At 42.7% G+C, this 15,000-nt stretch overlaps 1 protein-coding gene across 2 annotated transcripts in view; it reads right to left on the bottom strand.

The window, feature by feature from the left end:
• Positions 1-15,000, bottom strand: part of mctp1a (multiple C2 domains, transmembrane 1a) — a 147,763-nt gene that overhangs the window by 39,289 nt on the left and 93,474 nt on the right. For both annotated transcript variants that reach the window (XM_071927472.1, XM_071927471.1), the window contains exons 11-16: positions 13,839-13,941; positions 12,725-12,827; positions 12,000-12,101; positions 11,342-11,416; positions 8,708-8,827; positions 253-369 (exon numbers count right to left, since the gene is read on the bottom strand). In XM_071927472.1, coding sequence (XP_071783573.1) covers positions 253-369; positions 8,708-8,827; positions 11,342-11,416; positions 12,000-12,101; positions 12,725-12,827; positions 13,839-13,941 — 620 coding nt within the window. The remainder of the gene's footprint in view (positions 1-252; positions 370-8,707; positions 8,828-11,341; positions 11,417-11,999; positions 12,102-12,724; positions 12,828-13,838; positions 13,942-15,000) is intronic.

Here is a 15,000-nt window from a genome sequence, read left to right as displayed (position 1 = left end):
TCCAAACTGTTCACAATCACAGTTTTTTCACATGGTGAATGTAATAAGTGTGCATTGTTTGCAAAAGTCTTTTATCAAAGGACTTAAAATATACGCAAATGTAATGAATGCAGTCATTGAAAGGAGGGCGTAATGTCTGCGTAAAACAATGGTGTGTGAGTTTTACCCCTGCATTGTGTGGCCAGGAGAGAGGCTTTTACAGTGAGATGAAAGAGAGGCGGAGGGATATCAACCGGCGATGGGGTTACTCACCACATCTTGTCTGGTATCCTTCCCCGACGCGATGAGGATGTAGTTCCAGGCCAAGGGCAGCAGCAAGGCCAGAGGAATCATATAGAGTTCGAAGTTCCAAACGACTAGAACAAAAAGCTAGAGGGAGAGAAAGAGACAAAAGAGTGAGCGAAAAAAGTGAGAACCAAAAAAAAAAAAAAAAAAAGAAAGGAGCGAACGGTGTAGGCTAGGAATGTATACATCCAGGACCCCGTATTGACCTTCATGAGGCGAACTCTTGAGAAACACCGACCATATGTGCGATTGGAGACGACGCGCATTCATATGCAGAATCATAACCGCCGTGGAACAAAGCGTAAAAATAAGAGTCTGCTGCAACAAAGGTATGGAAGCCCTGGTCAGGTTCAACATCCTGACCCTCAAGGCTTTCTGGGCCTTCATCTGAAGACCAGGAGGATGAGTGCAAGCCGTCAGAGCCTCTCTCCTCCGTGCCAATCATCCCCGGGGCCGAGGTCATGTACCGTTTCAGCCGCGGCACGTCAAGACTCTTCCACACACACACACACGCCCCCACCTCAACCCCAGCATCTGACCTCCCAAACCCCACACCCCGAGTCCCTAACCCTGTCACTCCAAGCCCCAATACCCTCTATCCTGTCCTAAAAGGTTCCTCTGCCCCATCTCTAACCTCCTCTACTCCCATCTGCCAAATCCATAACCCCCATACCTCCCCTCTCATCACCAAACAAGAAAAGTACCATTTGAAAATTAACCTTTCCTAAAACCCTGTATTCTGCTGTTGGCGGGGCTCTTTAGCCTCTGACAACAGATTATTGCGGTGGTCAGGAGAAGATATCTGTGGGAAAATGAAATTGCTAATGATGGCAGCGTGTTATTTTATGGCGGCACTGTGTCAAATGTGAAAAGAGCATAGTGTTGATTGTTTAAAAAAAAGTTCAGCTGGAGGAGATGAGATATTTTGTGGAAATAAAAGCTGTCACAAACGTCAAACAAAGGACAATTTATCTTTGCTAATAATTTCATGTTTAAAAATATGGAGATCTTTCATGATGGATAAGACCTCAGCAGCAATTTTAACAAATGCTGAAAATGCAAGCCATGTCCAAATACTCCATCTTGTCTGGCAAAACATATTAATCAAATTCAAGGACAAGAAATTCATTATTTCAAATCTAAACAAAGAAGTTTTGAAATTAATTACTCTTGGTTGGAAATGCATTCATGTTCAAGCAGCGCAGTTTTGATGGGAAACTTTCAGATGGTGAAATTGAGACTATTACTGTTTAAAGCAGATGAATTGGTCTGTCTAACAATTTTGCTATATTCTGTTTGGCTGAACAACATCAGCAAGAGAGAGGTGAAGCTTAATAATCAACAAGTAAATTGTTTTGGCTCTTTTGTATTTCTGTGTGTGTGTGTGTGTGTGTGTATGTATGCGAGAAAGAGAGCGAGAGAGAAAGAGAGAGACAGAAAGGAGAGAATGAAAATCGAGCTCTTCATTGTGTTTACAGTCTAAGGTTAATGTGAATATGAGGTTCAACAGCCCCTCAAGAGCGTGTATGTAGGTCTGTTGTTACTGTAGTGCTGCCTGTCTGACACACAGCTGTGCACACACACACACACACCCATACGCGCTGTGCCATCGGTATCCCATTGTCCTCACACTCACTCTCACACACACACACACATATGGAAACAAATAAAAATGCATGTCAATGTAAACTCACAATAACAACTCAATTAAATTTTTATCCTCAACTTTTCCCCTTCTCAAGCAGCAAAAAAGTTTAAAAAACTTGTATCCAAACTCCGAGATAAAACTGTAACCTCATGCAAAATTAACTAACAGACACTGAGTATACAAAGCAAAAAAAGATATAAATTAAACATAAGAAATGTCCAGCTCATTTGCATAATGCTCACAGCAAAACGTCTTCTTCAAATAGACCTGAGTGGCCTTGGTACAACAACCGAATCTCTTCCTCTGTCTCTCTCCAACTCCACTCAACTTGCTCACACACACAAACTCTTTCTGTCACTCTTTCTCCGATAAAGCTGCACTGGACAATTGGAAAGAAAATATTCAATAATTAATATTTGTGTACTAATAAGCTACACAACCTTTCCTCCTCATTCATCATGAAAACTTGTTAGTACCATGCGAGCTCAGCACGGACTCACGTACAGAACACACACACACCCACACACACACAAGCACACACACACCAACACACATTCACATGCACATTCTTAACTTGTCTATCTTCCTACAAACCACTCTAATTCACAATCTGTAGCATCTGTAGCAAACAGTGAAATAATCTCTAACAGAGCAATGTACAATTCAGCAACAGAAAAACAACTTCACTCAAACGCAGCTCACTTGTTTTAAACCTTTTCTGGTGGAAGCTATAAATAACTGCACACTTACAAACATGTACAAGCAGTCACGCATTCATGTACACACACATTGTTCTTCCTTTCAAATATCACACTATAAATATATAATATATTGTAAATATATTTAGTCTCCGCTTCTCTAATCGCTCACAGTCATTATCACACGATAGCTACATTTATTGTTCCTCACTCTCCTAATGTTTATATGAAACCTTAAAACCCCCTTTCCTTTTTCTTTTTTTTTTTAAATCTTGCTTTCTTCTCCATTTGCCCGGGGTTATTTAACCTGTCGTCCCCCTTCATTCCTCCTCCATTTGGTTATTCTAGCTGAGGGCTAAGTTTTGACTGGCAGCTGGAGGAACCGGACACCCAGGCCCAGCAGTGGCCGGCCCTGCCCCGTCTCCCTGCCCCCCGGCTGGGTAAGCGGGGGCCCTGCAGTGCCTGGACCTTTCCACCAGGACCGGGCGATCACAGCCACCCCCCGTCGCTAGCTACCCCAGATAGCAGGCTCTCCGCCTGGGGAAGAGGGAGAGGGAAGGAGCCTGCTGTGGATGTCAGTGACCAGAGAGAGGAGGAGGGGAAAAAACAGACTAAGATAGATGAAAACATGCTGGATAGCAGGGAGAGAAAAACATGCAAAATGAAGCTGCAGATGTGGTCTATGGGAAGTGTTTGTAGGCTCTGTGTGGTCAGAGATATATTAGGTAGTGACCAATGACAGTTTGTAGTGTAGGTGCGAACACACACACACACACACACACACACACACAGAGGAATGCTCACCGTGCTCCGTCCCTGCTGTTCTGCTCAAAACTGGTGGATTCTTATCGGTGTGTTAATGTAGAAATATGCATATACACTCACAGAGTCAGTGTGTGTGTGAGTGAGTGCATGTGTTTCTATGTTATTCAAATTATGCAAACTCTAATTTAGTCCTGAGAGTATTAAACAGAAGAAGAATGATGCAAATAAATATGTAACTCCTATTTGTCGCAAAGAGACAAAGGGAGAGATTCACCCTTTTCTTCTCTCTCATTATACCATTCTATAATATAATGCCTGTGATTATCTAAACTACAAAGGTACAGTATTGATCAATATACATTTTAGTTTAGTTTACTTGATTCCAAGGTGGATATTTTAGTTTACTTTTATTTGTAAATGAATGTCAAACTTTATGTTTTGGGGATATAATAAAAGGACTTGAATCAGGAAAGATAAAATAAAAATGTACCTTTACCCCTTGAATCTCATAGTATGGTATAAAAAGTGTCCACCTCCAGTTTGTAAGGAAAAGTTATTTATTTGTGTTTCAAATGATTTGTGCTTCAAAAAGCCTTTGGTTAAATGAACTGAAAATTTTAGGAACAAAACTATCCACTTGTCATTGAACAATGTAAAATAATATTTTCCACTGTCAAATCCGGTAAACCATTTCAAATATAGTTAAAGGCTTTATTTGCACTGGGCAATCTTCACATCTGAGCACAAATTAAATTCAAATGAGAAGAATAATTCTAATAGACAATCACAACACAGCAAAGCCATGATGATATAATTTGTTATATTTTAGCTAAAATAATAATAAACAAAGTCAGTGGACTAAATTATTTTTGACAAGTCTCTGTAGTTGGATTTCATTAGTTATTAATCTCTGATGTATTCTTCAATATTAAAACATAAGTAATCCCTTAAACACAGGAATATGCATTAAAAATGTTAACAAAATAGAAAAGCTGAATGATTTATTCAGCCCCTCGTAGTAAGGCAAGTTGAGCGTTGTATCTTGCATTATTTGTTTCAAAATACAGCCGCGTCCTTACGGCTCTGAGCCGCGGCACTGTGGGAGGGTAATATTCAGTACTTTGGCTTACATTAACCACACACCAGGCTAACTTTTTCCCTGCTCCGTCTCAGTGGAGTGAAACTGAAGTTTGGATTTCAGAGTTCCCCTTTATCTCTGTTACATCAATTTCCATGCTGGCACTAAGTGTTGCCAGATAGCAACTAGAAGTCCTGTTAAGTTCGAGGGAACCGGAGAGGGAGGGAGTCTGTGTCCTGTTTGTGACCGGACCTAGCCTTCATTCTGTGGTGCTAGACTGCCCCCTGCTGCTCTCTTAGAGAAACAGATCTACAGCACAACTAATGCTGCTCATTTGATAAAGAGCAGCCAGAATCTCAAAGCCGAACTGGTCAAAGCCAGTCATTCTGTAATAATGCGGGGAAAAAAAGATAATAAAGCATCAGCAATATTTTGGCCACAATGCTGCGACTGTACTCTGGTACCTATGGAAACCGAGGATACTGTATGTCTGACTCCTCAGCGCAAGGCCTCGCACGTTTTCTGGTGAGTATCTATCTCTGGTGATTAAACTCTGACTTGGTATTCTCTGTTAGTCGTGCCACTATATTTCAACTATCATTCATTTTGCAAATCAGGAGAGCAGTAAAATGTGAAAGTATATCTTTCAAAGCTGTCCCTTGCTGTGGGCAAAGACGAACCCCCGACTTTAAAACTTTTAAAAGTTAGACAGGTTCTTTGAAGAGGAGTCAAAGGAGCAATTTAAAGAGACCTGGAGTGGTGTGTACCAGTGACTGCTATGGTGTCTCTAGTGCAGTGTGCGTGTGTGGGTGTGTGTGTATGTGTGTCAAAGTGCCAGTCTAGACATGTACAAACACACACACACACACACACATACACGCACACGCACACTCCGATAGGTGCTTCTGTACCTGTCTTTACTTTTTTTCCCCTTTTTTTTTTATTTCAGCAGGGTGAATTTTTATCTAAATGCAAAGCAGGTGATAGGTGCTCCAGTTTCCTCTAGAAGTAGCTCCCTTGTCTGGGCTCTCTTCCTGATAAGAGTCCTACTTTGCCTGACATAAAAGAGCCCGGTATCATTTCCCCTGCCTCCCCAACAACCCCCAGCTCGCTGCCCTCGCCCTTCCCCGAGCTTCACAAAGCTGCCTCTATTTGCTCCCAATTCAGGGCCCAATTGCAGATAAAGTTACAGCAAATTTGTTTGGAGGAAGAGTCGCTGAGGCCTGCGGTCCCTGGGGCAATAACAGCCTTGTCTTGCCGGGGCCGTGGGGAGAGCTGGCAGCGGCAGGAGAACAGAACCCAACACCGCTCAGCCCCACAATGGCCTCAGCTCTCTGGGAGGGGAGGGAGAGATAAAGGCGAGCAGGGATGGACGGGCGGATAGGAGGGAGAGAAGCTCAGCTTGCAGGTGTGGAGAGAGGAAGCAGACGCTTAACCCCGAGACAGACAGGGAGATGGAGACACTAAGACCCACCCAAACGCACACACACGCATGCACACACACACACATACACACGCACACACCACCCATCGTGCAGGACAGGAGGTAACTCCAGCCCCGTCCATTGTGCCAACGCCTCAGGCAATGCTGCCATGGTGGCTGATTCACTGTCTAGGGATGGGTGGGTGACAGCAGTGTGTGTGAGAGAGAGAAAAAGACGGCATGTGAGACTATGTGATATCTCTCTCACTCCCACTCTCTCTGTCACACACACACACACACAAAACACACACAACATACACACTAATCACAGCTGGCACTAATGGCTGATGTGTACATGCGGCTGGCATTGCGGATTTGGGCAGAAGGAGAGTAAGGGACCATGAAGAAGAAGATGCTTGTTTGTGTGGAGCGGACGGCATGAGATGGCACTGTATGACAACTGCATTCTGATGTATGGCACTCACGCAATCTCATAAATACACACACACACACACACATTTTTCCCTACAGCCTTACTTAGCAGTTGAGAAGCATAAACATTTAGAAGTTTAGAGGTTGAACTGCCCACACCTCCACCTCTGTAGCTACAGTGTGTTGGAAAGTTGAGTGTAACATCTGCCTAGAAACACAGCCAGGCAGAAACACACACACACACAGAGGCATACACACCTTCACTAACGCACCACCTTGGCCAGATGGCCCCCCATAAAAAGCCACTTAAAGAGATGAGTGAAGTGATTCAGAGGCCTCTCAAAGTGAGGGAGAAGGGAGAGAGGGAAGAGGAAATGGAAGGCAGGAGGGAGGGAGTACCTGTGTAGAGGAGAGGACCTAAATACTCTGATGGCTTTAGTTAAGTGCATACTCCTACTATAACTCCCAAAAGAGAGAGAGGGAGAGGGGGAGAGAGAGAGAGAGAGAGAGAGAAAGGACAATGAAACCTAAATTTCACACTTTCTATAAACTCTAAAACACTACACCCTTGGCCTAGATACGTCCTTTATGATTATCTGAATGCTTTGAATTTTAGCGAGTACAATGAGAATATGAATAGTCGACATTGTTACTCACAAATGGATGTGCTATACACTGTGTATTCAACAAGGGTGAAGAGCTATACAAGGTGTATGCGTGTTTTTGTGTGTGTTGACACAGGCTGTGCCATCCAAGGCTGCCTCCTCCCTCTCCATTCACCATGTAGATTGGCAATTCTGAAGTGACCTTGTTTTCAGCGAATTCCTTGACATTTTTTGCCTGACATTTTCATTTATTTCTAAAAGATAAGACACGAGGACGCCCACATGCAGCCTCATACGAGGCAAAACGCACACATACGCACTCTGGCACTCACACACACAAACAGACATACACTCACACACAAGCGTGCGCACGTACACACACACAGACACACACAGTGGGAAAATGTTAACTGATCAATACTATGTCTCTCCTGACCCATGTCTTGTGATGACACTGTGACCTACTGTACACACACACACACACACACACATAGACAGCCTCTGCAGAAATGAAACTGGTGTCAGACAGCCAAATGCTGCTAATGTCTAATGTCTGCTGCGGAGACACTTAGTGCCCCCATGGTAAAGGGCTGGGGCGGGGCGGGTCCACCTGTCCTGTAGCTACTTAAGTCAGGACACTAAACCAGACAGGATTAAATGCCTGCTCTGTCATCTGTAAGGCAGGAACCTCCATGCAGCCACTCACCGCCCTGGAGGAGAATGTCCTTTTACTGATAGCTCTGCTGTCCAATTACACTTCACCTTTTAATACCAGACACAGATGACAGGGGGGGAAGAGAAAGAGAGAGAAAGAGAGAGAGAGAGAGAGAGACAGAGAGAGGCTGCCATTTCCATCGTCTGTAGAAACAGCTTGTCAAATTGCAATAGATTTTCAGCTGCATTTTGTAAGTATTTGGATGTCTGGGAGCCTCATTTAAAATAGAGTGTTCAAGCTGCCACCCCGCCCCTCAATCCTGACAAGTGTGTGTCAAAATTGACACTTGCCACATACTGTATATGTATATATATATATATATATATATCTCTATATACATGTGTGTGTGCTTGTATGCGTGTCCATGGTCATGTGCAAGTTTCAAAGAGAGAAATAGGACTTAATCGAGTCTATCATATCAAGATATTTGAGTGTGTGTGTAATATTCTGTAGTGGGGGGGGCACAGTGTGGGAATGTACTTCACTGTGCTTGAGACATCAACGATCTCTCGTGCTGGAGTGCGCAATTACCGATGAAGGACAGACACTTTGTGAGCAGAGACGGTTCTACAACCTCTATGAACATAATACACACCTACTGCGTGTGTATCCAGATGTTAACGGGCATAAAGAGTATTATAGGCAAAACATACGACTATGGTTAACCAATATCTCAGTGAATTTAAGTACATTCCTGAGATTGTCTAAACTTTCTGGTATTTATTGCATTGTCCTATATGGTAAACCCCACTCATGTGGCACTCTAAGCAGGTTAAAACAAAGGTTATGAATCATTGCAAATATCAGCTGACCCAGGTCTAGCCTGTAGTCTATTAACATTAACATTTTTGCTGTACATGTAAAGTAGTTTATGTCTCACTCCATGGAAAGCTGTCCATACTCCATACAGTTAGGTAAACTGTGCTGAATGTTGAATGTTTATGATACAGGTGATGCAGTGTAATAGCTGAAAAGAGTAGACGCGGCTCTGGAGAGGTCGTTTTGCTGTCCTTCATGTAGTGTATGTGACTCTTTAAGGTATATTTATGCGTACGTACCACAAATGCACAGATGCTCCTCTGTGGAGAGTCCCATTCAAAGCAGCTGTTGATGTAGCAGCCTGCGTTGATCAGGAACATGATGCAGCGCCTAACTCGGTTGAAGTTCTGCAACAGCAGCTGGAAGGTTATACAGCAAACACCGGAGGTTAGAAACGGGACATATAGTAGCAGGATAGGAGCAAGGCATGGTGTTATGAACACGATGCATCACTCTGTTGTGAAAGAGACATACATACAGACAGCATAGACATTCCGTAACATAAAAAATAATAACTGAGAGGACATGCTGTACTGGGAATATAGGGACAGTAGTGATGAGACTTGGTGTGATGTGCAGCCAAGTATCATTGGCAGCACAAAAATAAATAAATAAATAATAAAATAAAAAATAAGAGACTTCATCAAGAGTTTTATGACTTTTATACATTGGCTGCATATGTATGAAAAAGTTTTTCTCATACATTTGATTTTTCATAAAAAATTTTTTTACTTTTTTATACATGAAAATGTAAAAAAGGAGCAAGAAATATTGTTCACCAGCCCCTTGGTTACCACAAATGTTATAGCAAACAATCATATCTTAATAAAGCATGTCTAGCCATGCTTTATGGAAATTATCAGCGCAGCAGGAGCACATCTTTGATGTTTGCTTGGCTTAAATTACAAGATATACATGGCTATCAACATCTAACTATTAGCACCTCAGTAAAAATGACATAGGTAAGTCTTATGTGGTATTATGTTAAAAGCTCTTCACAGTGCCTCATTCTGTTGACATTGTGGAAAGGTCAGCTGGAGCGTCACATAAGGGCATTAAGTTACAACTTGAGATGTGCAGCTTCACTTCGGAGTCAATATTACATTACAGCATTGAGGACATTAGGAGGACATTACAGTATTTCTCTTCTTTGGATAACTATATATGGATGTGGATCAGCGTACGGGACAAACAACTACTAAAAGTAAGGCAAGCTGACTCACAGTGTTTCTTTAAGTCTACTCTCCCAGTGATAAAGTTAAGTACAATAATAACAGTTTCCAACACAATCCCCGAATTCTCCTCCCTGAGGGTTCTCCAGGCATTTGGCCAGAGATGAGAGAGAGTTGGCTAACTGCTGTCCTCCCCCTGGGTTGCCAACCAGTCAGGGAATAGCACAACAGCAGCACAGAACGCCAACCGCCCAATCAGGTCACCACCAGGAGAAAGTGCTCCCAAAGGACAAACTGTCTGCGCAGATCGCTCTTCAAAAAATTCTGGGCCATTATTTTACTCCTTGTTTATGTGTGTGTGTATATTGTGGGTATATACGCATGTGTGGCACTACAGTAAAAAGTCTGTGCACTTGTCTCCACGCATGTGTGTTTCCAGGTGGATTTGCATGTGGTTAGGGGTGGCGTAGCTGCTTCGATGCTAGATAAGAGGAGGATCCGTCCTTCTCTATGTTTAATTAAGTGTTCTTTGCTGCCAAACTGGGGATGACTGTACGGTGTCCTGCTGGGGACACACAGACCCCGAGGACAACAAGACTGCGAATCATCCATTTCCACATTCCTCAACACACGCACAAGATGTACATGCTCTACTCTTCTTGGCTCGTTATTGCCATTACTGCCATGATAAGAATATTTCATATTTAATAAATTACTGCCTAGAGTGCCTTGAGTGATTCTTAAAAACACTTAGAAAGCTGTAAACTCACACATTAAGTCAAATGTCATAATTAGAAGGAAATGGCTGAATTTGGCAGGCAGCTTTTGTGTGTGTTTATTTTTTTTAATCTTTTCTCTGCGTGTGTATGTGAGTGTGTGCATGTGTGCGCGCGTGCGCTAGGCAGCAAGCAACAGCAGGGGAGCTGCTCCCACACAAAAGAGCCCTCACGGGGCAATCCCTCCAAAGTAGCCAGTGACATCATCATTGCGAGACGCTGACATGGGTCATCTCTGTGAGTCAGAGGTGAAGTCTGCGCTTGGGAGAAAAGTGCGGACCGTGGACTGAGAGAGAGGGAGAGAGAGAGAGAGAGAGAGAGAGAGAGAGAGAGATAGAGAACAAAGACAGAAACAGAAACACTAAGGGATGAGAGAAGAGTGAGGATAGAGGGGAATAGATGGGGGGCTGACAAAAGGGTATGAGAGCTGGTGTGTGCTGTGCTGTGCTGTGCTGTGCTGTGCATGGCATAGCATTGACTGCTGAGTCCAAGCGGTCATTCATATGACATGTCTGATGTGGGCCAGCCCCCACCATTCAGCCCTTTGTGGTGCCGCCACACTGAGCGGCGTGACAATGAAGTGCAAAGCAGCAGTGGCACAGAGGGCCAACTATAAGGATGGCCAATCTACTTATGCACCCCAGAGCTGACAGCTTGACATTTCTATTCACCACTCAGAGTGGAAGCGAGGAGGGGGAGAGATGGAGAGAAGGCAGAGATGAGGGGAAAAAAAGAGAGAGGGATGCTGTTTTTTCTTTCAATCATCCCGTTCTATCTTGCCCACACAGTTGTTGTGCCTCACAAGATGCCACTCTCCGGGCTTGTTGGTTTTTGTTCAGACAGTTAAGCAGAATGGGGGGCGCAGCAGAGGACATAGATCAAATGAGGCAGAGTGGCAGGAGATAGGTGTTTGGTGGTGATGTACCTGTTTGGACACCCTGGGCTCCTCCTCGATATACTTTTGCTCTATGGGGATTAACGTTCTGAGACCAGCCTTCACCTGGGGAGTGGAGCGAATACACACGGTATCAATAAACAGCAACTGGTGAGAATAAAATGACACAAAAAGGATGCAAATGGAAAAAAATGAAGAAGCGGAAGACAACGGTATTGAATTAGCGAGGACTTTTATTGCAATTATTCTGATGAATGTTATCGCTGTCTTTGCTTTTTTCAAACATGTTATGTAAAGATATAACGTGGCAGCGCATGCACAGAGCGTGCCCCATGTCAGAGGCTAGAGGGAGCGAGAGAGAACGCTGTAAGATGGCCGCTATAGGACACACACAGCGACAGTGAACGGGCGAACAAAGGCTGCTGAGAGGGAGTCTTCGATAATTAAAGCCAAAACGAGGACGAGGGACAAGGGACGAGGGACGAGATGGAAGCGAGGGAGGGAAGGAGGAGGGTGGAGAGGGTGGGGGGCGGGGGGGGGGGGGCAAACAGAATAAAGACAACAGCAGTGGAGAGAGAGGGGAATGCTGCAGTGAACAAGAGAGGGATGGAGAGAGGATGATGGGAGGGGGGCAAAAAAAAAAAAAAAAACAAGGGAGGAGAATCAAAAAAGCGAAAGAAAGACTTACAGCATTAAAAATCACGTCTATTTCGAGAAAGATGACCCCTTTTGTTGGCCCTGTCAGCTCCTTGCTTTTCAAGGCGTAGGCTTTGCGTTCTCCATTTTGGATCTGTGGGAGAGGGACATGACAGGCGTCTGTCTGGCAATACCCGGCTGAATCGGCTCCCCGGGCCACCTTTGAACCCCAGCTGCTGGCGCTGACAGGGAACCCAAAACAACTGTGGCAACTCTGACAAGTACCTGTTCATTACCCACTGCAGCTCGGCTCTGTCAAACAGAAATTAACTATCCTGGGGAATCACACTGTACAGCAGAGCATGGATATATTAGACACACAGTTCTTTCACAGACTATCTATATATATATATTTTTTTTTTTCAAATATAAGAGGCACTCTTCTGTCTTTTTTTTTTTAAATCGTGTCTTTCGGTCTTTCGATCAGTGTCATTTTCATATCATCTCTCATCCCCTCACTTTCTTTCTTCTCACCTATCAATCTCTTCTTTTTTTCTCGACCTCTCTTCATTTTTTTTTTTCCTTCCTCCCTGTCATCTCTTTCTCTTTGTGAAATAATAACAGTCTCATCTGTGGAGTTGCAAAAATAACCTCTGCTTTTTATATCTTCCACCGTGTGTTTTCGTTCCTTCCGTTCCTCTATGTTCTCTCTATTTTCCCCAGGGGAGCAGAAAAAAAACCACAAAAAAAAACCACAGAAATCTACCATTGACTCACGTTTAGTAAAGGAATAGCCACTTTCCCCAGGAAGTCTGCGCTTCTGTCTCGGTCCTCGTCGTAAACAGTGACCTCTAGCACAGAGTGGATGTCCTTCACATTACTGGACCACACACAAACACAAAGACCGGAGACACGTACGCTGAAATATAGGCTACACACTGAAACTGTGTGAACGCTATCATATCTCATGCATAGGCTACACCTTCACATATCACAAGACACCCAGAAAGCAGTTAAAATCCTTAAACTCTATAGAAGGCATATCAAATACCTCATGTAGTTTAAATAGTCTGTTACACTGTTAAATCATATATAAAGCTCACATAAATAATTTTTAAAATCACAATTAACATGATTCTTTCGATATTATACTACGATTTTATTGTCTGAGCTGTCTAAAATGAAAGTGAGAAGCACATAAAAGCTCTGACATGTCATCTTTTGAAAACTAGGCTAGCAAGGAGATGGCTGATGTTATGTATAGAAAGGAGGCTATGAGAAAAGACGTGCACTCGAAGGACGACTAAATTAACCCACCCCATCTATGGGAATTCACCAGTGTACTCCTGGAATAAAAATGCATGTTATATATGAGAAATTATGCAAAGAGTTGGATCCACATTAAAACTTAATTACAGTCGTGGTATATCACTTTGGAAAATGTAGTTTTATCAAATAAGTAATGACTTGAAAAGGTGCTTGTTCTATAATTTAAAATGTCTTGCTGGGATTTTGACATTAACTGTAAATGTAGCATTATCAAAACACTATAAAATAAGCAGATATATTTAAAATGATTGTGAATATGAGTTAAAATTATCAATGAAAATAGTAGCCTTTACTATAAATTGTTATGAGTAAATCTATTTTCACTGCAGTGATCAAAACTCAGATTAGTGCAGACTGAAAAGAAAAAGAACAGTGGAAGTCTGTGAATCATATAAAATGTCATTATATTGCTGTTTTTTCCTTAGGAGTGTGTGGCTCTTACACCAGTGGATCTCTATTTCAAAGATACATGCCAGTTAAATTGGTATATGTATTTATTGCTGCAAATACATGTGTGTCCATGTGCAGACAAATGGATCATGTGAAAATGCAAGGCACTCACAAGGTGAAGACCTTGTTCCACTCTGGATTGAGGTTTTTGTAGACAGTGTGTGTCTGCAGCCGATCGTTACTCAGCTCCACCACACAGAATGGGTCACTCTTACCTGCCAAGCAAAAAATACACAATACAAACGGCCTTTTTGTCAGTGAAAATAGAAACATACAAACAATCCAAGGAAAGCAAGGATCTTAGCTAATTCCAGCAGCTTTTGTCTATCTCCAATCCCTCATACTGTATTATAAAGATAGGGTATAGCATCCTTCCCCTATTCCGCATGACAGCTCCAATAACCTGCACTTATCGGACCTGTAATAATGTGATGCTTTCATTTTAGCCCCGATGCTATATATTATACAACAGTATATCAGGGCTACAGCTGCTAGCCGTTTCTATCAACACCCTGGGAACACGACTTGGACAACTAGTAGATAAGCTCTAGGACAACTCTGCCCTGGGCAGTCGCAAGGAGGGGGCGGGAGAGGAAAAAAAGAGAGAGAGGACTTTGAGAATGGATGGTGCTGAGAATACGGAGGGCGGCGTGGCTCTGAAGGCCAGAGAAGTTCAGCGTAGAAGATAAAGAGAGTCGAGCAGGGGTGTGAGAATCGTAGCTTGCTCCATGATTAGCTATTCCAAGCAAGCAGCGAGACAGAGAAGTTAAATGTATAACAATGCCATGAAAAAATGAGAAAGAAAGAAACAAAGAAATAAATAAAGGGAGAAAGAAAGAAAGAAGAAAGCAGAAGAAAACGATCAATGAGTGGCAGAGGAAACATTTCTGCATCATTCTTTCTGCGGTGCTCTACTGAACGAACAGTAATAGTATATGGCTATTGGCTATTAAAATTGAAGTCCAGAGCTGTATATTACAGGGAAATTGCTGCTGCACTTTCTTTATCTAGTTCTATACACCTGCAGCAATACCAGTTTCATCAGCATAACACAATTTTCCATTTTAATTACGATAATAACAAAACAATATATAACCAAATGTACACTTAATCTGGATAATTGTAAAAGTCTGTAAGAGCCTCATATGAAATCTTTTAATTGGCGTGTCACCCTGCCAATAGATAAAGCTTAAATATGTCATAAAATTAAAGATCTTTGGGTGTTGCGTGGTTCGTTAGAAATCATATTCATTAATGCTAATTGATTCCAACAA

Source organism: Centroberyx gerrardi, chromosome 8, assembly GCF_048128805.1.
Source record: "Centroberyx gerrardi isolate f3 chromosome 8, fCenGer3.hap1.cur.20231027, whole genome shotgun sequence".
Lineage (NCBI taxonomy): Eukaryota > Metazoa > Chordata > Actinopteri > Beryciformes > Berycidae > Centroberyx > Centroberyx gerrardi.
Note: the sequence above shows the minus strand (reverse complement) of the source record. Positions and strands in the feature narration are given on the sequence as shown.